This window comes from Thermobia domestica, chromosome 14 (genome assembly GCF_964235325.1).
Source record: "Thermobia domestica chromosome 14, izTheDome1.hap1.1, whole genome shotgun sequence".
NCBI classification, from domain to species: domain Eukaryota; kingdom Metazoa; phylum Arthropoda; class Insecta; order Zygentoma; family Lepismatidae; genus Thermobia; species Thermobia domestica.
In genome coordinates, this window is record NC_137467.1 from 201,434,278 (window position 1) to 201,458,372 (window position 24,095).

General features: G+C 36.5%; 1 protein-coding gene across 1 annotated transcript in view; it reads right to left on the minus strand.

Moving 5' to 3' along the window:
- Nucleotides 1–19,537, minus strand: part of LOC145670532 (NADH-ubiquinone oxidoreductase subunit 8-like) — a 131,052-nt gene extending 111,515 nt beyond the window's left edge. Inside the window, exon 1 of the mRNA XM_081739314.1 lies at nucleotides 19,357–19,537. Within this exon, the coding sequence (XP_081595440.1) occupies nucleotides 19,357–19,393 (37 nt within the window). The 5' untranslated portion in view covers nucleotides 19,394–19,537. The remainder of the gene's footprint in view (nucleotides 1–19,356) is intronic.
- Between the last annotated feature and the right edge of the window lie 4,558 nt (nucleotides 19,538–24,095).

Sequence of the window (24,095 nt, forward strand, 5' to 3'; positions counted from 1 at the left end):
TAAGTACAGTTAAGTGATATGTTGACTGTAGTATGTAATCCAATACCGATTTTTTTTTAAAAAAATGAGAACATTTAAGAGTGTGAAGAAGAATAATATTTTTGGAAAAAAAAATGAAGAGAATAGTAGTAAATAAAGAAAAATAATATAATGTAATGTTAATAGATAGGTTTTTTTTCTAATAAGGTAACTAGAAACAAATCTTGCTTGCAGATGAATGGCGAGTAGGATCGCCATTAAACTTCCAAAGTCCGTTTTCGAATTCCAAGGAAATGTGGAATTTCATCGATCAAAACCCTGAATCTGTAAACAGGTTTTGGTTTTAGTTATCACTAGTCAGGGAAATTAAATGGTGAATTAAATAAAGTAATTTAAATAACATAACGCGAATAATAATAATAATAATAATAATGAAAACATTTTGATAGAATAATAAAATTGTCGAATTATAAATAAGTATAGATTTAATAATAAATAGCTAGTAATAATAAATAGAGTTAGGTTACTTACCAATAGCAGGTAGAGGACAGTTGTATAATGGTGAAGGTTGAAAAAAAAAAACACAGTAACACACGTAACATTAACGCACAACACATAATTAAAAATAAATATGCACTTTTTTTTACTAACAAAATGATCACATTGATAACAGGTGAATTCATGATTTGAGTAATTAGAATGTATTACTGCATAAATCTTAGTGCAGTGAATGATAAGATTTAACCGATTGAACATTACTTGACGTGGAAAGATGTGTGTTTGAAAAGGACGTTTTCAGACGTGGAACGGATGCATGAGTTGGTCAAGGTCAAGCGGAAACAAGAGAAGGAGAAAAGAAAAAAGTAATTTTTGCAGACATCAACAGTTAATCTAAAAACATTGTCACAGAGTTGACACTGTGTTGCCAACTAAGTAACTCAAATTGGGTCAAGTTTGTAGAAACAATGATGCTATTTTAGTGTTTGTGTATTTGAGTGGTTAATAAAATCAATATAGAATAACAGTGAAAGTGCGTAAAATATATTGTCGTGTGTGTGAATGTATAATTTAAATGTGAATACATCGTTATGAAGTTCCCTAAGAAAGGACTTAGGATGGAAACAATTGTTAACGTGTTGATAAATGTTGAAGACATAAAGACTTCAAGTAGTTATGTGTGATGACGATAGATGGCAGGTAAATGCAGTGAAATGTTATTTGACATATTTTGCTTTATATAATGAAAAGGACTAATTGTACTTTGAAAAAAAAAACCGTGAAATTTATTAACCATCAATTTTTTTTTTGATCAAACTAAACATTACAATTTTGGCTTTCATTTTTAAAATTATATGTATAATCAGTTATATGTACTATGTATTAATGAAATGGAAATTTTTGTATACAGGAAGTTCTCCAAAAACCGATCTTATTCATAAGATCTAGACGTCATCGGAGATGCCTCAGTTTAAAGTGGGGGCGTGTCACGGTACGCCAAAATTCAGTAATAGAATTCAATATCAAATTTAATTTATTTTTATTAATTGGCTAAAAAGAGGAAAACTAAAGTATTGTTTATAAATTAACTTGTTGTAAGAAATTAATTATGTTGCACACAGACAGATTATAACACCAGATTACATAGTGCTTATGATTGTTGTTTTCATTAAGTAACAGACACGAGTCTGCAAGTGTCACAAGAATATAAACAAATACTGAAGCAAGAAGGAAAATGTAAACTCTGTATAAATTTGTGTTCACAATAACACATTCTCAAAATTAGGTAAAATTGTGAAAATCGCAGACGTAAACTGTCTGGAGTTTTTGGTCAATGAGATAAAATGCAGAAACTGCGGTTTCAGCACAGAGATGTATAAACTGCAGAATTTGGTAAGAGAGAAACAACAAATTCGTCATAATGAAAATTAACATAAAAAGGTTATGTCGGACTGAATGGGAGATCAGTCGCCGGAACTACGTTAGTAGATCAGTTCTCAGGATCAGTTCTTGTCTCTGTAGCAGAGCCACATCGAGTTCCAGTGGAAACCCATCCACTGTGTTGGACATTGACGACGAACTCCGTGTCCAGGAGTTCGACTCCAGAATAGATCGAAGGTATGTAGTAATGCATCTCTGTAATCTCAATTGACTGAATCGCCAACAGGTTTATTAATGTGATCAAGCAATCTTACTTAACAGAACATCACAACATCCTACACCTAACTCTACTAAAGTTAAAGATAATAAATGCATAATAAAAGTTAAATGCTTTGATATTAGTTAATTTGACACCTTCACATGTTAAATAGAAAATCCTACAATAGTAGGTTGGTGGAGATATGATTATAACTGTATTCCTGTCTACTTTGGATAGTGGACAGAAGCGGCTTGTATCGTGTCACTAATTTCTCTACATCTCAGCTTTAAAGGCACGACACGATATAAAGTTGTCAATATTTTCTTGGAGATAATTAAGTGTAGTGTAGAGGTAAATTTACCACATACCTTACTGACTAACATCGAGCCTTACTGACTTTAATACCGAGCAACAGGTGTGATTAGATCTCAAAGAAATGATTATGTCTTTTGAAAATACGGGAATTTTTACGAAGTTAACCGTGAAACATAGTTTATAAAGGTATAGCAAACCCATACCCTATTCTACACATGTTTTATCCTGAAACAATGGGAGCAGTTGGACAGATAAGAGGAAACATACGTCGTAATTACATTACAACAGGATAATTTTTATAACAATTTCACTCACAGATGATTCTAATTCCTCAAAACACCTGGGACTTCCTAGCCTTCAGCTCTCCTCTGGAGCCTTGATCAGAGAGGTTAAAAACAGGATAAAACAATAAAAAAATCACGAAAGCAAAAGGAAAGGATTCACCAGGGTCAAGCAGTCCGAAAAATCACCTTGATCAAGATGCAGGTCATTAATATGGCGCAACACCACAGTGTAACATGTCAGACCCAATTCATGTATTCTTTTTTTTTATAGTGGAAGGTTGCCAGCTCATATTTCCATTTCTATGCCAATGTTGTTTGTATTTCTCAATTATTGTCTTCCGCTCCTTACTTGACAACCCCTCACCTAATTCAACTTTGGATATTTTTAAAGAAAACAAACGAGTTTTCGAAAACAAGTTGTTTTATTTCAGTTTTAGCCGAAAATAAAATTCTTGAATCATAATATTGTGTTGTGTTTCTTTCAAATGTTTCGACACTCCTGAAATCAGTGTTCTGCTCTGATGTCTCTAAAATGTTCTTTAACCCTTATTTTGAAGTTTCTTTTCGCTATACTTACATAATTCTCCTTGCAAGTGCCTTTTATTTCATAAACTTGTGATTTTTCGTTGAGGTCAGTATAGTAGCTCTTGAATTAAGTTACTTTTTTTCCGATGTTTTGGGAACTTTGAATGCGGTACGAAAAGAATATTGTGTAAAAACCTTCTTTCATACAGTTGTGAATATGGGGTCAATTTCATCCCAAAAATGTGAAAGCTAGCGCGTGTGCCTTTGGTGTACGGAGTTCCGGGTTCGATTCCCGGTAGAAGAACATTCAATACATATTACGGTGGTTTCGATTCACACAAACTGTAGCCTCGATGCTGCAATGGGACATTAAAACTTAAACAAACAAACAAATGAATGCTTTTACAATTTTAGTGGATTTTATTCCAAGATGACTTACATTTTTACAATTCGTCATAATTTTGAACTAGTAATAAAATTTCACCTTACGAGATTTAATACATCCACGAAGTTGAACCCAGCAAAAATGAAAAATTTAAAATCTTTAGTTCAACGTCATTTTAGGCTAAAACAGAGGAGTGATTAACCTCTAAACATCCATTAATGCAACTGCTGCGTCGGGAATTAAAACCTTAATAGCTCAATCCCTAGTTAAGATATAAAGATGATTTTGATAGCAATGTATTTCTGAAGGATGCAGCTTTCCGTCGGTGTGCATTTTATGTAAGTGGGAGGTAACACGACCGAGAGGGAGAGTGAAGTTCGATTTTTTCGTCAGGTTTTCGGGAGGCCATTCCTTTCCCCTTTGTGGTACAGCCATAAAAATTGGTATGTGAAGCAATGAAGTAGCCCGCTACATGATAATAACCTGTGTGTGTACTTGTTGCTTATAGGGGTAGGAGGAGAGGGACGAAGTTGGCCAATTTTTTGAGTCTCAGTGTTTTGACATAAATTATAGTTATTTTCAGAACGATTCCATATAAGACTTCTTCTACGAATAGGATGGGAATTGCATAAATGTTACCTCGTTGGAATCTGTGGTTTATAAGCTTTGCAACGATGTATGAATCATGACTGTGATAATTAGGGAGGTCACCTGAGCCTCCAACGTGAGAGTCTCCGATTTTGTTAAAATTCCTGACGAGTGTCTAGAGGTTAATGGAAATAAAGGTTATGCATTTATTGGAACAAGTAGTTCAACGTCTATTGAGTCTAAAGTAAATCAATGATTAAAGGATGTAAATGGTTACGAGAATACTACACGAATAAGAAAATGAGAAAACTACAAATTCATTATGATCTGAGATCGAACTGGGGCCACTCGCATCATAAGTGAGATCCTACGCACTAGAGATGCAAGAGCTCGAAAAAAAAACTGCTTTTTTGAAAAAAACTCGGTTTTATTTGCTTCGCATTTTTGCTTGGGAAATTCATAAAGCAAACTTTGTTTCACTTCTCTACAACACAAAAACTCATTTAATTAGTGGTTGATGCACATAATAATATAAAATCTCTAAAATAAACCATAAATTTCGAAAAGATTTTTCAAACAATTTAATTCATAACATATTTATATTATGAATTCCAAAGGATTAACCAATGTATAATTTGAAGTATCTGTGTAGTTATAGTGACATAACTGCGAGATAACTGCGTAAACTTTTAAATTACTTCGCCAAATTCAATTTATTAAATTGCGATTATGTTCTACAGAAACATGAACTCTCTTTAAAATCCCAAGGAATAAAAACTTTTATTAAGATTGTACATTCCCAGACAGCCTCTGTAATCGCATATTTGTTCATTTTTACTTTCGAAATTGTCAATAAACTCGACTAGTTTCCTTCTTGCCTTTTCGCATACCTTCAAGCATTGCCTGATACTTCCCCGTTCATCGAATGCTAGAGTCATCACTTTACAACCAGACAAAAGCACGGAGGACACATCAACTAGGGGTATTTGCCACGAAGTTGAGGAAGGTGCAGGATCATCGGAGGCAAGCAGATTCCACCATTGGAGGACGACCGACTCCATGTCCCGAGAATACCATTCTGCCGGTTCATCGCAGACACATTTTGAGTTTGACATCTGAGTAGTGGCATGAAGGTGTAGAAGAATATAATCGTAAAAGGCGCATCATCGCAGAGAGAACTCGACGCCCCTAGCAGTCCAGCAGGATTGAGTTCCAGTTGATGGCTGACTCCAGTACATCCAGGTTCCTCCAGGGCAAAACCTTTTATCTTCCAGATGAACAGGACGACACCAGTCATAACAGAATGCCAGACTAGTGCTCTTCCTTTATTTCTTAATTATATCCTTTCTCTCTCTCTCACCTATTTCCCACGACTAGTCATTTTTCAAAATGAAAACATTTGAATTTCATTTAAATTCAACCATAATTTCTCAGTTAAGTACCGTGTTGTGCATCAGTTTCATCCCCATTTTGTTGCATTTATTTAATAAGTATTCTGAGCTACAACTGATAACACAGCACCGGCACATGGCGGAGATGCTGCAAAGCTTACACCTTTGTTACGATCCCAAAATTTCTAAATATTTCGAATAGCTCACCGGCACAATATAACGAGTTTTTAACGTCTTATATATAAAAGTAAGTACTTTTTGAAAAAAATGAACACAAATAACTAGCAAAAATGTATGTAGTATTTTTACTTCAAAATATCTCACACTCTCTTTTTGAAACAAAATAAAGTAAAACATGAGAGAAATACATTTATATGATAATCTTAAAGGCTGCACATCAAGAGCTTCGTTTCTGGTGGTTCTGTACATTCTTTAAAATTTTCAATGTAGTTTTAACTTTCATATACATTATATGAATATTTCGAACAAATTTTTCGTTCATTGATCACATACGTAATAGTCTGTTACACCGATCAGGTGCTTCGGACCTGCAAAGTCGGTAAAGTTCCATATTCTGTAATGCACTGAATGTTCCTTAAGATTGTTTAGAATCAAGAAAGTACCGAATTTTCTGTTCATGGATCATATGCATAATAGACTGTTCATCTGAACATGGTTTCCTAGGCTCTATAATATATACACCATCACGGTTTACCTAGTTTTGAAGGTTTCTGAATTTTTAACAAGAGGGATTCAACATATCATTACTAAGCTTTTTTTTTTTTTTTTTTTTTTTAACAACAAAAGAAAAACTATGCAAACGAAACATTTAAGAAAAATGAAAAGAATCAATGATTGTTCCAAGTCATAAGAAAGGCGACAAAACTGATTGTAATAATTATCGAGGCATTTCTCATGTGTCAGCATCCTATAAACTCCTCCCAAACATTCTATTAACAAGATTGATCCCATACGCAGATGAAATTATTGGAGATTATCAGTGTGAATTTAGGCGAAATCGATCAACTATCGACCAGATTTTTATCATTTGACAAACACTCGAAAAGAAATGGGAATATATTACCCAGTACATCAACTATTTATTGAATTTAGAAAGGCTTACGACTCGAATATTGTACAATATTCTCAGAAAATTTAAAATACCAAAAAAACTAGTTAGATTAATTAAAATGTGTTTAAATTAATCCCAGAGTAAAATCTGAGTAGAAATCTGATAGGAGAACAATCGAAAGAAATGCAGAGGCCTTATTAAACGCTTACAGCAACATTAGTTTAGAAGTAAATGCAGAGAAAACTAAATACATGGAAGTTCACCGGGATCATAATAATTCAAATTATGGTTGCGTCAGAATATCAAATAATACTTTCGACAAAGTGGATACTTTCAAATATCTAGGATCAATATTATCAGACCAAAATCATATCCACGAAGAAATTAAATGTCGACTGAAATTAGGAAATTCTTGTTATTATTCAGTTCAAAATATTTTGTCGTCGCGAATTCTTTCGAGGAATTTAAAGCTTAAAATATATACAACGATAATCATGCATGTTGTGCTTTATGATTGTGAAACGTGGTCGCTTACGCTGAGAAAAGAACGCAGACTGAAAGTATTTGAGAATAAAATTCTGAAACGAATATTTGGACCTAAGAGGAACGGGAATGTGGAATGGCGGAAACTTCATAACAAAGAACTATGTAATTTATACGGTTCACCAAACATCGTTAGGGTCATCAAGTCTAGGAGGCTCAGATGGGCAAGTCATGTAGCCAGAATTGAAAAAAGTAGGAGCGCTTTCAAAGTTTTAACTGGACATCCAATCGGAAAACGCCCATTAGGAGGACCAAAGGTGCAAATGAGAGGACAATATTAAGATGAATCTCGCAGAAATAGAAATACAGAGTAGAAATTCGATCGAATTGGGTAAGGACAGAAGTCGGTGGAGAGCTTTTGTAAACGCGGCATTGGACCTTCGGATTCCATAGGCCGTAAGGAGAGAATACATTTAAGTTAAGCAAACTGCGCAGCAAACATGATTGAGTTGTTAGCTTTTGCGCTTCTATCGGGAAGTCCGGGATTGAGCCCCGCATTCGACCATTTTGACAAAAATTTATCTTAATTCAATCTGTGAATGTAGAGATAGTGCATGCACTGTGTCCTAGCCGACTTCCTTTCTTATCGTTTTTAAATCGTTGTTATTACTAATTATCAGCAGTGTCGGATTTGCGAAGGGGGTTAAGGTGGAGATGTCTTTTGGATGAAGCCTGTACCCCGGAACTTCTAAAACAAACGAAATATTAGTTATGCCTTTACTCATAAACTTTAAGCTCCCCTCAAATAAAAATTAGGGATTTTTAGAAAAAAAAAATTAACATTACTAGAAAAAACCCTCCCAAAATACTTTTCTAAATCTGCCACTGATTATCAGCATAAAATGGTCTTCAAGGTTATTGCATCCGGAAGATTATTGCTGAATATACAAAAGAAACTAAATGCCTGTACTCATGAACTTCAAGGTCCTCCCAAATAAAAATTAGGGATTTTTAGGAAAAACAAACATTAATCAGAGAAACCTCTCCCAAAATACTTTTCTGAATCCTCTACTGATTATAAAATGGTATTCGAGGTTGTATCAGGAAGACTATCGCTAAATCATTGCACAGCTACAGTATAACAGGAATGTGGAAGTACGCTCTGACGGATATATTGAAAAACGTACACTTTGATAGATATATTGAAAAACTTAAGTTTAATTATGTGCTAGAAGAGTACTATGCTCTAAGAAATTAAACAGGTATGACTAAAAATGAAATTATCTAGAGAAGAAAAATGTCTATAACTCTGAAGTTAAAATAAAGTTAAATAGCCTCTAAAATTGTCCTGAAATACTACTTACTTTATGATTACTTTAATTCATAAAACATGTGCTCCATCCATCATGATGGTGGGTTCCAGAGCGAAATATGGCATTTAGGTCATATCTTATTTAACAATAGAGTATACTGTAAGAAAGCCATTTAGATAGAAAAATCATGAAAATGAAAAAAGCCAAAATTTCCGTATTTTATCCCAAAAAGCCGGCTTTTTATGTGCAAAAAACCATCGATTCAAAACAGCCGGCTTTTTTGCATCTCTACTACGCACCAATGAACCACCACGCGTCTCAAGTTCCACCACTTTCAAAATGAAATGAAATCTTTAAGTTTAATGTCCCATGTTTATCAAGGTTTGGCTAAAGGAGACAGTGATGATGAAAAATGAATGAAATGGTGGAATGAAGAAAGTGGGAGGAAACAGGAGATCCCCGAGAAAACCCAAGCACACGGTGTTTGTCCACCACAAAAATCACTTGGCGCGAGCTGGGATCGAACCAAGGACCCCATGCATCAAAGATTAACGCTCTACCACTGAGACACCGCGGCCTCTACTTTAAAATGCACATCAATGTGGTTTCAATTTGGTTTGTAGGGATTTAATGTCCCTTTCAGCAGCTCGGCTCTATGAGACGTGGAGCTACAGCTTAAGTGCGATCCGAGTTACATGAGCTACTGCCGGGAATCGAACCCGGGTCTCCTGCACCTCAACGCTGGGAGAACGCCAAAAATTGTGTGTTCCCACCGAGAATCGAAACGTAGTGCCACACACACCAAAGTTACTTCGCGATAATGATTTAGCTGCAGGAGAAAAATTTGATTTTTCAGGAATCTATCTAATATAAATAAAATAAAGAGTTTCTGTCTGTGTGTCTGCTTGTGTGCGGCCTGGGGACCAAACGAATGGACCGTGAGTTACCAAATTTTGGTCATGGGTACCTTGGTCCAGGCCCCAGATCAAGATGCGTTTTCTTTTTCTTCAAAATTCGAAGCAGGGGTCTCAGGGAGGGTGGGCGTTTAACGGAACATGTAAAAGTAGTACAAAATGAGCGATATTAGTGTCAAATTCATAGTTTTCGCACACGCTGAGATCAATGGTGAAACTCCGATCGCATTAACCTCCACTTTCACCCCATTTGGCTGTGGGCTGGGGGTGACCTGTGGTGGGGATACCGAAACATGTAAAAATAATCCAGAATGACGGATATTAGTGTCAAATCCGTACTTTTCGCAGTCGCAGAGATTAAATGGTGATACTCCCACAGGTGTTGACTTCTAAATACAGGCCCCATGCGAATAATGGGTATTTCAGCTAGTAATAAATAAACAACGAAAATGAAATCATAACACAACAGAGAAACGACTAAACCGTTTTAAATTAATTTTTGAGCATAATTCAGTTTCTGTCTTGAACTGGGATTTTATAATTCATTTTGTTTAAAACGCATATTTTACGAAGAGGAGACCAGGTTCAATATTCTTATACACGGATGCTCGATGATGATACATACATATTTATAGGAGAGCATATTACAACCGTTTAAGTTAAATTTAAAATATTTTAACTTCACTGCTGAAAACGATATATATATATATATATATATATATTGCTAAATAGGGAATTTTTATTATGCAATTATCAACTTTTTCCAACGTATAGATCTGAGCGTGACCAACTATCAGAGCGAAAAGTAACAAAATGGAAAAAAAATCAAGTTCTGACATCACTGTATAGATTTAATACTAAGTAGCATAACTGGGATACAAGGTAACCTGCAAGCATACAAGACAAGGAGAATGACCCACTGAAAACCAATGACGATAGTCAGCCCAGGAATTTTAGGATTTACATATGAGAGGCTCAATGCACAAAGGATTCAAGTCCACTTTTGCTGATTTTGGAGACATTTCATATTTAACATCTGTACCTAATGCTCCTTTCAATGCTTAAGAGATTCATGTCCGGATACAATAAATAACTTTTATAATGTAAAAAAACAATCTTTACTTTTCCATAGATTTAAGCGGAGCGTACAACTTTTATGTCTCGTTTTCTTACAACCTTTGTAATTGGAGTTGAATCCCTTGTGCTCTGAACGTCCCATATGTTAGATGCAGTGAAGTCACTTTGCTGAGTGGGTCAACGAAATTAGTACATAAAGAAATCATTAAAAAAAACGGCAATATGTTATTCTCACAAACACCAGCTTCTTATATACATAAAAGGCCCATTCCACATGAGTCGGCTTTTTTTTCATATACAGAAGGTCGATCCGCGTATATGTGTCCAATTTTGAAATAGCACTAACCTTATGAAAATCCATGGGACCACCATCGGTTGGCGTCAATGTGATGGCCATGTGTTTTGGCAATAGCCCTGCACCGTAACTTCCACTGTAGAAGACTACGACGAAGTACAGGAAGTGGAATCTTCTCCCATTCCTCCCGGCAGGCTTTCCACAGGCCCCCGAGAGTAGTGACACGACGAGAAGAAAGTGCTCTTTTCAGTAGACCAAATCTGCAGAAATCCATGGGACTGGCATCTGGTGATTTCACTGGTATATCATAAAAAGGAATAGCACGAATACCGGTGTCTGTCTCCATCTGCTTCAGAAAGTTCTGGTAGAACGAGATGCATGAGAGGAGGCCTTATCCATATGCACAGACACTTGCTTTATGGCATGCCCATACAAACGAGGCAGATCTTCTGTATAAATTGGGGTCACTATATGTTGCTGAAAGAATGCAGAGTTGATTTTACAGTTTTTAGGGACCTGATGAATTGTTAACTTGCCCTGATAAGAGTAACCGGCGACATTGCTTTGCAATGACGGATGAACGCAGGACGGCTTTTTGCATCTCGCGAAGTGTAAGTTATCGAGCGAATTTTGCCACAATCTGATAGATACACCCATGCTTCATCCAGTGTAGCCACAAACTTCCACTTTTCCCCAGATAGATGGCGTTCATAGAGGCGCCTGCTGTTGGTCTTTCTCTCACGGCGATGGGCCGCACTTAGGTAATGTCCATGACTTTTAAAGACCCCTCGGAGGTTTAATTTCCCAATCAGGGCGCGGTTAACAGGTGACTGTGGTATGTGGAGTCGAGCTGCCACCACACGTTGCGGAGGAGGATTTTCTTGTAAGGCCCTTCGCCGCAACTTCTGAGCTACTTGTGGAGTCACTGTGGTACACGCTCGCTTCCTCGACCCCATAGTGGGTGAATGCTTACCTGGTATGTCTTCTTTTTTATACTGCTTGATTATGTTTTTGATAGTCGTCGAACCCAATGCACAACCATTTTTGAGTTGAGTTGATTTTAGTTTAGCGTTCCGTTCAGCAGCGAGGCTATATGAGACGTGGACCTACTGATTAACGTGGAATCCGAACCACATGAGCTCCCGCCGGGAATCGAACCCGGGTCTCCCACGCCAAAGGCGCGTACGCTAACCGCTTAGCCACGAAGGAGCTCTCACAACCATTTTCTTTGCACTGCTTATGAATTTTAGAAACCGAATATTTGGCGTGGAAAAGTCCAATTACGTAGCCCTTCCAAAAACGGTTCACCTTTGGAGCCATGATGCACACGATACACAGTTTCGCTTGGCAGACGATAGAATGGACCTTCAGTTATAGCACACGCGTTTAACCACTTGGTTCGATCGCTTCTGTGGTCAGGGGTACGGGTGTAAAATTGGACACATATACGCGGATCGACCTTCTGTATAATTTGATTATTTCCCGTGTGTTTCGATGGGTAGTGTCATCAACCAGTTTACCACTCTAAAATTTGGAACCTTCTAGTTTGCTGTTTGGAGTAATAGAAACTTTTTTTTTTTTCAGTTGTCCAAAATGCTGAAACATCCTTAAATGCAGTTATCTGAAACCACATTATATTACATAACGGAAAAGAGGCTCACCCTTTGACCGTTTCCTCGTACTCTTGATAATCCTAAAATTCAGAAAGTTACTTCAGAAATTTTACAGGAAAGAATTGTTTTTCTGTGTACACATATATACATTTATTTTGATACGTATTTGTAACTTTTAAACTAATAGACACAAAACGCTATAATTTTATACCATGCAATTATCGGCAGGGGGCTATTTTTGACATACTCTCCGATACCACTAGATTAACACTATTGCCGACCCAACATGTTTTTTTTTTTTTTTTTTTTTCAAATGACATTATATGAGGTTATTATATGTTTCTAATCTACATGTCAAACGGAAACTTACAATATTAAGTTTGTTATTCATTGTTCCAAACTAAACACGCTACAGTATCATCAACATCTAAATTTCGAAAAAAATGAAATCTTTAAGTTTTACGTATCACGGCTAGGTTAAAGAAAACAATGATGATGAGAAATGAATGAAATGGTGGAATGGAGAAAGTGGGAGGAAACGGGAGAACCCTGAGAAAACCCACGCACACGGTGTTTGTCCACCACAAAGTTCACTTGGCCTAGAGCTGGGATCGAACCAGGGACCCCATGCACCAGAGGTGAACGCTCTACCATTGAGCCACGGCGGCCCTCATTAAATTTCGATTACCTCTAGAGCGTTAATAACACAAGTGAGATGGATGGGACAATGTATTTTTAACTAAAGCCTGTGACAAACATCTTGTCATTTCAGCTAAACGAATAAAACGCAAGCTCTGACGCGATGTTGCCGAGTGCTAAGCGGAGTGGCTATGGCTAAGCAGACGAACTATAGCGCGATCACGTGGCAGAGGATAGACGTGGATGTGTACAAAATAAACGTGGCAATACCGCTGGCCTCTCATTTGCTAGCAGTATTTAAAGGGAACTGGGAGCGCCGCCTTCAAATGCCAAGATGTTTGTCATGCTGTTTAAGTAAAACACTAAGGTAGTTTAGTATCTAAATGGGACCAAAGAGTGAAAGAGGAAAGGGTGAAAGATTGGTGATGCTTTGCAGATATGTAGATGATTGCTTAGGTATTTGGAAAGGAACGAAGAGGCAGTTCGAGTAGTTTGTGAGAAGAATACAAGATACAGAGAAAGGAATAAGCCTAGAGATAGAATTAGAGGAAGAGGAGAAAATACTTTTTAGATATGACAATAAGAAAAGTAGAAATGAGATATAGGAAACAATGTTCAGCAGGTGTTTATTGCCATAGAAGGAGTGATGTAGATCAAGGAACTAAAAGGAACTTTATTAGAAACATGGTAGAAAAGATAAAACTGATAGACAGTGATGACGAGAAGAGAAACGAAGACATACAGCAGTTTCATAGTTTATTAGCGCAGAATAAACATAGTAAAGCTAAATTGAAGAAGGAAAGCAAGAAGAGGGAAGAAGGGAGAAGAACGCGAGAGGAGACACAGAAGAAGAAAAGAAAAGATGGAATAGAGAGCACAGGAGAAAAAATGGAAGTCTTGAAGAACTTATTGAGAAAAGGAGGAGTAAGAACATACAGAAGAGGAAGTAGAAGAATGAAACATGCATTGAAAAGGAGGAAAAGGAAGGTAACAGAGATTCAACTAAGTGATGAAGGGGATGTATATAGAATTAAATGCAAAGAATGTCATATGAATTATATAGGAGAATCAGAAAAGAGATTGGAAGAAAGAATTAAACAGCATAAGGACGACGTGAGGCTGAAGAGGGATAGTAATCCTATATATATATATATATATATATATATACATGTGAAGGAAACAGGACATGAAATAGACTGCGAAGGCGTAGAGAGGTTTGAAAGGGATAGAAGAAGCATTATAAGAAAATGGAAAGAAGCGGAATGGACAGGAAAGGGAAAAAGCGAAGAACTTATGAACTGGAATAGTGGGCTAAATATATGTAATGTATGGTGAAGGATACTGGATAAAGCAGAAAAGGCTAAAGAAAAATGAAAATGAAATGAAATTTTTGAGTTTTTTACGTCCCACGTTTATACCGGTTAGGCTAAAGGAGACGGTGATGATGAGAGATGAATGGAATGGTGGAATGAAGAAAGTGGAAGGAAACGTGAGAACCCCGAGAAAACCGACGCACACTGTGTTTGTCCACCACAAAGTTCACTTGGCGGGAGCAGGGTTTGAACCCGGGACCCCAAGCACCAGAGGTGAACGTTCTACCACTGAGCCACCACGGCCCCCCAAAAGGCTAAAGAGATAACATAGGTATATTGAGTAGGAAATAGCCAATTACAACTTTAAGGATTCTCAAAAGTGAAAGTTGTTGATTAAAATAACTGAAAAGATGTGCTAGTTAAAAGGATAAGCTTTTAAGTGAAAGTTGTATCATTAAAAGTTGCAAATATGTAATCAATTAAAAAAAAATTACAAATGAAAGGACGGATCCTATTGCTAGATGTGACCTTCTCTTATTTTCTGAAATAGATAAGCTTTAGTCTTAGAGATTGTATTTTATAATGTATCTGATGAAGGCTAAGATACTTTTCCGAAATTGTAACGATATTTATTAAATAACATACGATTTAGTCAGAATTTGTCTTTTATTTTATACGAGAAGTTCCAAAGCTAGAATGAGTGGTATTCAGATAGTGTCTAATTCTATGATCATGAAATGATAGATTTCGAATTAATGGAAACAATGTTAGGAGGCATTGAAAATTGGACTTTTGTTCTAAAGTCTTCATTTTGTAAATCTTAGATAAGTATTTCAGCGAATTACATATACGCCTTTCAATACACATAAAGATTATAATGCAGTTTACAGCAATTTGATATCTCAAACCCTTCTGGAAATATGGTAAAAACTATTGAAGTTTGGAACATTGTTTGATATTATATAAATCCGAGAACTTACAGTAATTATATCTATCAAAAAGTATTGTTGTAATGTTCGAAGTAAAATAAATCAAAAATTGTTTTAAAAAGATCCCGCAAATACTCCATTTTATGCAATATATCAAATTTAATTATTTTTTTTTCATATCTCCAGAACGGTTTGAGATATCATATTGTTGTAAACGGCATTACGATCTTTATGGTTATTGAAAACCATCTACGTAATTGGTTGTAATACTTATTAAAACACTTTTTCGAAATAAAGTCGTTTTAAAAAAAAGTCAAATTTTCAATTCATCGTCACTTTGCTTCTACTTCAGGCTTTCCGATTCTAATGAAAAAATACATAGGAAATCACGACGAAAAAATATAGGAGGTTTTGTGAAGCTGTGAAAAAGGAACATTTCAATTATCCAATAGGTAAAAATTAAAAAAAAAAATCACATAGAAATTACACCAATTGTTACATGAACATACATTCTACTCTAAATATAAATAAGTGGGTAATTATCTTGCAAAAGTTTCTCACCAGTACTAATAACGACGAAAGTATAAAAAGGACCTGGATCAGAAAATCAGTGTTCATATTTTATGCATGGCACCAGAAAATCAGTGTTCATGTTCTGAGCTGACAAAGTTAACCATGCTCGGAACATGACGCAGAAAGAAGCGGCATTCTAAATCCAATACTGACTGGAGAAGAGCATAGTCCTCTCGTCGAGCCACAGACATTCTGAATCACTGAAATACACCCACACAAAAATCTTCAATATCCCACGACAATGAGTTTACTCCATCATGAAACGCATTAGAAACTGTGTGTAAAGTACAAGAATCAATATCCAGAAGCTTTGGTAACTCTTCATCTTGGCACCAATCATTTAAGATTCGCCGAAGAGACACATTCACATTAGCGTTAACTGTATATTGTTTGGTGTAATTATCTTTAGACAATAAGCAGGAAAGGACGAAACACTGAAGTCTGGATTTAACCATCCTACTGTGGAGACAAAAGTTCCTCCAACCACCCACACCTTATTTCCTTATGTTATTTTCACAAGTGGAAGTAGCAATGCTACAAATATGTAGGTGGTTTCGTTAAAATGTAGGAAATATAGAAGTTTACAGGAAGAGACGCAAATATATAGGAAATATAGGAGCATTGGAAAGTCTGCTACTTGCTTCAGATGCATGATATGATGACCGTGATATTTGACATTAAGGCACTTTGCTGCTGCAGAACTCTCCAAAATTTGGTTGCTTTCCTGTTTGTGATACTGCAGCGTCCTTAGTTTGCAACACTTCATAGAAAGTATTATCGTATGTTTTCTTTTTACATGTAGATTTGAAATATAACCTCTGTCCAGAAAGTACGGTGAAGGAGCTCATACTGCTCATGGTCGTAAGAGTATGCCTCCCGCTGGACAGGTCCTAGACAGGTCTGAACAAGTTCCCGAGCGGTGGCGCTGCGAGTATGCTTATTGTGTGTAAACAGCACATTGTGGGTAGAGTGCAGGTGTAGTGCGCGCGGTCGGAACCAAAATTGGAACATCGAACAAATATGTAGTTCTGTTTCAAACTTGGAAACTCAGAGAACGATACTAATGAAATGCTGACAACAGTTTAAGAAGAACATGCTGTCACCTTGAAGTCTGTTTATGAATGGTTTAAACGTTTCCGAGAAGAGGGTGGAGGACGCCCTCCAAACCGGCCTGCATGAAACTGCACGCATTCCGGACAACGTACACAAAGTGAAGGAACTTTTGGCCCAGGATCGTCGTGTGACAGTGCCAATGATAGCGGAGTAAGTGGGAATTGGTCGTGAGATGGCCCACCTCATAGCGACCCAGCATTTAGGTAAACGCAAGCGTTGTTGACATCTCGTGACTCACAGTTTGACGCCAGAACAAATGCAACTTCGGCTTGATCCCTGTTTCTCATTGACATGGCGGATGAGACTCAAATTTCCTGAAAACCATCGTCACGGTCGACAAGATCTGGTGCTGCGTGCCTGAGGATAATCCCGAAGTCAAGCATCAAAGTATAGAGTGGCGGTGTTCAGGGTCACCGAAAAGCTAGAAGGTGCGAAGTGAGAGATCCCTCATTAAGACAACTAACTAACTAACTCTATGGCCTATGGAATCCAGAGGTTCAATGCCGCGTTCACAAAAGCTCTCCATTGACTTCTATCCTTAGCTAACTGCATCCAGTTTCTACTTTGTATTCCAATCTCTGCGAGATCCACCTTAATATTGTCCTCCCATCTACGCCTAGGTCTTCCTAATGGTCGTTTTCCGATTGGTCTTCCAGTCAAGACTTTGAAAGCGTTTCTACTTTCTTCCATTCTAGCTACATGACCCGCCCACCTAAGCCTCCAACACTTGACCACCCTAACAATGTTGGGTAAACCGTATAAATTATGTAGTTCCTCGTTATGAAGTTTCCGCCATTCCCCATTCACGTTCCTCTTGGGTCCGAATATTCGTCTCAGGATCTTGTTCTCAGATACTTTCAGTCTATGTTCTTCCCTCAGAGTAAGCGACCATGTTTCCCAACCATACAGAACAACAGGCATGATTATCGTTTTGTATATTTTAAGCTTCAAATTCCTCGACAGAATTCGCGACGACAAGAGATTTTGAACCGAATAGTAACACGAATTCCTGCTTTTAGTCGACATTTAATTTCTTCGTGAATATGATTTTCCTCTGTTAATAGATCCTAGATATTTGAAACTATTCACTTTATCAAAAGTATTATTTAATATTTTAACGCATCCATAATTTGCTGTATTACGGTCCCAACGCACTTCCACGTATTTAGTTTCCTCTGCATTTACTTCTAAGCCCATGTCCGTGCAAGCGTTCAGTAAGATCTCTGCATTTCTTTCTATTGTTCTTCTATCATCTTCTATTAAATTTACATCATCAGCATATGCCATAACCTGGTGAATACCGTTCAACTCTAGGCCCTAGTTGCTATCTTTGATTTTCCTTAGAGCGTATTCCAGAACAAAGTTAAATAATAATGGCGACAACGCATCTCCTTGTTTCAGGCCATTTTCGACGTGAAAGCTCGTGGACAAAAAAATTTCCTACCCGGGGTTGCTTTGGGATTCATTTAAACAAATATTAATTAATCTAATTAGCTTTCTCGGTATTCCAAGTTCTGTAAGAACGTTGTATAATGTTTTTCTCCTAACCGAGTCGTACGCCTTTCTAAAATCAATGAATAGTTGATGTACCGGGGTACTGTATTCCCACTTTTTTCGAGTATTTGGCGAATGGTAAATATTTGGTCGATGGTTGATTGCGCATTAAGACAATGCTTTTTTTCTACTCTCTCTCTGAGAGTCTCATCTATAAAGATTCTTTCCCTGAGGACATGTTAAATGCCGCTAAGTACGTGGAAATACTGAAAAGTATACTGCAACGGATGAAGCACGACGACTGGACCCTGCTCCACGACAATACCCGCCCATACATTGCATTTCTGGTGCAACAGTTCCTGGCCAACAGAAGAGTTGTGTCAAACAACCACCATATTTCTCAAACTAGTCTTCTCCAGACTTTTTCTTGTTCTCCAAATTGAAATCAGCCCTGAAGGGACAGAGGTTTTGGGATTTTTCGGACATCCAACGTAATGCTACGACCCAGCTGAAGGGTATCCCTAAAAATGAGTACGTCAGCAGCTTCAACGACTATTGCCGCCGTTCCCATAAGTGCATTACCATCAACGGGGATTACTTCGAAGTACAGTAACAATTGTTTCAAATAAGACAACAATTCATTCGAAATACAGACATATTCATCTAACTTTCTGGACAGAGGTTGTATGTAATAAGCTGACGTAGTCTCATTTGAAAAAGTACTTTTGTGTTGGGCTGGCAACATTGTTAACCTTGTAGTATCACAGAGCATGCCAAACAGTGTTCCCCTGCCGATATTTGTACGCTACAAAATTTCAGGGTTTGTTGTTTAGTTTAAAGGTTACATGGACGTATTAAGATAAATGTTCCACCCTGTATATAGGCCTAAATAAATAAATAAATAATATAAAATTAAAAACATACCTTTGAACTTCAGATCCGTTTGTATCGTCAATTTCATGTTGGATTTTATCACTTAAGACTGATTCAGATACGTCCCATCCTTCCACCTTCAACTCGAAGTCACATTCATTTAAGTGCGCGACTTCATAGAATTCAGGCTCTGGCTTTACTGAACCATCTGAACTGGTAGCAGATGCAGGATTATCTTCTGTCGACTCATTGACTTCGGTGAAAGTCATCCCTTGTCCTTCGTCTGTATCTTCTTCAAAATACGAATCATCAGTTTCAACTTTAATGAATATTTTAGAGTGTGTAGAACATGATTCCTGTTCTGTTTGACATTCATCGCCCATCATTACATCAAATCATCATAAACCAAATATTTTATTGTAGACAATATTCGGTTAAATTTATTTCAACATATTAATTTCGAATCTCTTACACTCTTGGAGCGACCTTTTGCTTAATTGAAAGACACTCATTTCAACAGAACCTGGAAAGAAATTAAGAAAAGAAGATAAAAACAAGACTCAATGTATCATCGAAGAAAAACAATAGAAACTGAATAAAAGTTTAAGGTACAATCATTAGAATCATCAAAGTAAATATAATTTAGCATTAAATTTTAAATAAAGCTACACAATTTTTACATGGAATCTCTTATGTATATACTAGGGATGGTCAAAATTTTCCGAAATCTGGAAAAGTTAATTTTCGGAATCGGAAATCTCACTTTCCGGATTTCGGAAAAATCAGAATCTTCTAAATTCCGGATTTTTCCCCTAATTTCAGAGTTCTTCCTACATCGGAATTTTTCCGAAATCAGAATTTTTCCTAATTCCGGAATTTTCCGATTTTACTTTCCGAATTCCGGAAAGTAAAAATTCCGGAATTGGCTATCCCTAGTATATACAGGGTTGTACAAAATTAAATCGGCCTAATACCAAAGCAAGACAAAAGTCAAAATAAGCGTTAAGTCACAAATCTGCATAGCTTAGACGCAAGACACGTGCGATAATCTTGGGAAACGTGTTCAGAGCACGTCGTTTTAACTGTCCGTGTTCTTTCTCCTTGTTTGTATGCAAACACCCTCAACTGTTAAATCAATACAACCATCTTGTGTCTATTGAAGATGTCAATGTGATGATATCGAATTCATGTTGTCTGCGTTGTAGCTGTGATATTCAACCTCATTTTAATTCATCTTTACGTTAAAAAATAGCGGGGAATCCCTTACGTCCATTGCGGAATACCCTCCTCCACATTTTTAACACTAATGGATTCTATGGTTCTTATTTCCTCTAACTGCCGTTAAAACTGAGCTGGCTCTTACGTTCTGATCATTGTCAATAATATATCCATATACACCAACGTGTGCTGAAATAATGGCAACAAAGGGGATAGTCATCTATATGAGACTGCGAAAGAAGAAGAAGAAAAAAGTCTAGGAAACAGAGGGAGGAAAATGTTTTCCTCCGAAGCTCGCGTAACTGCCGAAAACAACGGAAAATAAAGTTTTATAGTTCGAGAACTAACAGACTTATCGTAATCGGGCCAAAGAATCACACTGGAACTAGTATACGCTCTATCGAAAAGTCTATTCCAGAACCCTGAGATAAAGGTGCAACTAATTGTATAAGAGAAAGTTAGGGTACAGGAAGACACTTTTAAGTACTAATTAAGCATAAATGACAATCTTCATGTATATGCTAATTAAAAATCATTTCACTTCTGTGTTAGTAATAGAAAACGACTAATGAAACAACACAAAAAAATGTACGTACCAGCTAGAGTAAAGTTCCTGGTAAAAAGATGTCAATATCTGAATGCTGTTTATATTTGTTTTGAAACTAGGTCTACGTATAATTTAAATAAAATAAAATTTCATAAGAGCAAACATCTACATTTCAATAATCTGCCTCTTACAGTTTCGGCAATATAACACCCTGTCTTAGTGGGTGGTTTGTCCGATGAAATCAATGATATAGCCAAAAATACAACACACCTTATAAAAATATAAACGTTTGCTTTGGTCAGATTTTCTTTTCTTTATGCCATATATATATATATATATATATATATAGTAAACAAATGCGTAGTATTTAGAAATGAAATGAAATATTTCAGCTTACTGTTCCACGATTGTCCTTCAAGCTAAAGGGGAAAAAAATTAAATCTTTAAGTTTTACGTCTCACGGTTATGCCGTTTAGGCTAAAGGAGACGGTGATGATGAGAGATGAGTGAAATGGTGGAATCAAGAAAGTGGGAGGAAACGGGAGAACCCCGAGAAAACCCACGGACACAATGTTGTCCATCACAAACTTACATGACGGGAGGTCTAACCAAAGACCCTACGCACCAGAGGTAAGAGCTTCACCACTGAGCCACCGTGCGTAGAGTATTTAAGTTCAGATCACAAGGAAAACATTTTACATTTCTTACTTCTGAACGAGTGACCCGCACTTAATACACAAATGCTTCAAACGCTAAGAGTTGTTTTCTTTTCCCATGCTGTAGGAGATGAGGTTTCGAAGGCTCGCTGTTGAATAATTACATGATTTTACGCTCAAAAGGTGATCAATACAACAGATTCTAAATAACTATTTCTTTCTTTTTATATTTTACAAAGTAAACAAAATAGCCAGAAAGCATCATTTGGAATTTAAACTTAAAAACTCCAATAAACACAGATGAAACAATTCTGGACTACAAAAATTACTTGCAGAGTAAAACTTGCATTACAGACAATACTAACTAAATTTAAATGTGACAATACTTCTAAAGCCATGACAAACCGAAACATTGGTTCTGTCATAAAGGATAATATTAGAGATTCTAGAGAAGGCATTGCTTATCAAAATGCTTACATACTAATAAGAGTCACATCAAACAGGTTTAAATGTTACACAAAATGCCGTCACAGATATATACAGAATAAAATGAATGGAACGAAACGAAATTATTAGTTTTATAAGTTAATGATTATAAAATAATTAATGGAATTAGAATATGGGAAAAAACGAGGGAAACTGGAGAAAGTTTATGTCCATCATAAATTCCTGTGAATGGGTATCGAACCAGCGGACTGATTCATTTCAAATCGTCCAGGGTGGTCCGCACGATTGTCTCAGATTTAGTTTATTTTTTAAAATAAGAAACTACATATAAAACTATTAGACCCATATTTTTTCCTTTTACTAAAAAAATTTTTCTTTTGCTGAAAAAAAAAAGGCTGCCCTCCTCTCGGATTGCACGAAAAACTGAAAAATATGTCAAATTAAAAATTTTATTGTAGAGAAACGAGTGTACTTAGTAACATAATCGCAATAGCAGGAAGAGTATAAAGTTGTATGTTTCGGTGGAGGGCCAAAACTAGTTTATTGGTTCAATAGGAATCGCGCAATTTACTCGCAATGTTGCCAACTTTGGTGAAATTTTTGCTAATTTCAAACATTTTTTTTTCTGTCCTCACGAGCAATATCAACCATCTGCTTCCAGCATCGATACCTACTCCATAAGGTCTCTTGAAAATGTAAAGCACTTAGGTTTCTGATTATTATACCCCACGTTATAGCATGATGAAAAGCTGAAAATTTCATTAAGACGCCATGTTTCGACGCCATTTTCTCAAAAACCCCACCTTTTAAAAATCTGATTTTTTTACAACTATTGGAGAAGTATCTAAGTATTTAATATCCATTAACCGTTCATGCGGCTGCTGCAGCCCCTAACATTCGCAATTAATTATTGAAATTTCGATTTTTGTACTTGAAATGTAAATATTTCCTATGGGCATTTAGGTCCTATACACAAGGCGATTTGAAAGGGAGTATGAAGATTTTGAGAGAATCCTGACATCAAATCCAGTAGAAAAGTTCCTATAAACATGAGTCGAATTCCGCTTCGTTTTCGAGTTACAGGGTTTCCAACTCGGGACTCAAAATCGGCTCGCGACAATGGAAAATAAAATATAAATTTCGCGTTAAATCAGAAACTATGTGCTAAAGTTATGATGAAGTTCAGAAAGTTGATTTGTATCAATATGATAATTTTTACGTGCGTTGCAATTCGGTTGGCAGTGTTGCCAACATGGTAGAATTTTTATTTGTTTCCGAATGACACTACGTAGTTTTTATTTGATATTTGGTATTCATTAATGATTGTAAACATTCCCCACATCACCACAGTTTTCGAAAACTTACATGTATTTCATTAAAAGGTTTTATCTCGTGCGTTATTAATAGTGTGCAACAATGAGGGTGAATTTCACTTGATGTCCGCCATCATTAGTAAAATTAAAATGTAGAATAAAAACTACGTCTGTGTAAGTCAGGGTTTGAAAAAACCCGGGTATTTTTGAAAAAGTCCAACCCACCTGGGCCCATGTAGGTTTTTTCGGGTATTTTCGGGTTTAATTGGGTTTTTTCGAAATATTTCAATGTCTTTGGGGTAAAAGTGTTCAAATTTGATTTATATTTCAAGATTGCCATTGTCGCAACTTGCAACAATATTCCGCTCACTACTGTTTTGAAAAAATGGCCGCCATTTTGAAATTTTACATTGAATAGCCGAGAAAATCTACACGGCAAATTTAGAACGTCTTGCTTCTATCCTCAAAATTTAAACTTAAAAGTCCGAAAATTGCACCCTGTAGCGTGGATATCATCTAGTTGAAAAATGGCCGCCATTTTGAAATTTTACGTTGGATGGCCGCCAATATATATATATACAGCTAATTTAGTGTGTCTCGTGCTTCTAC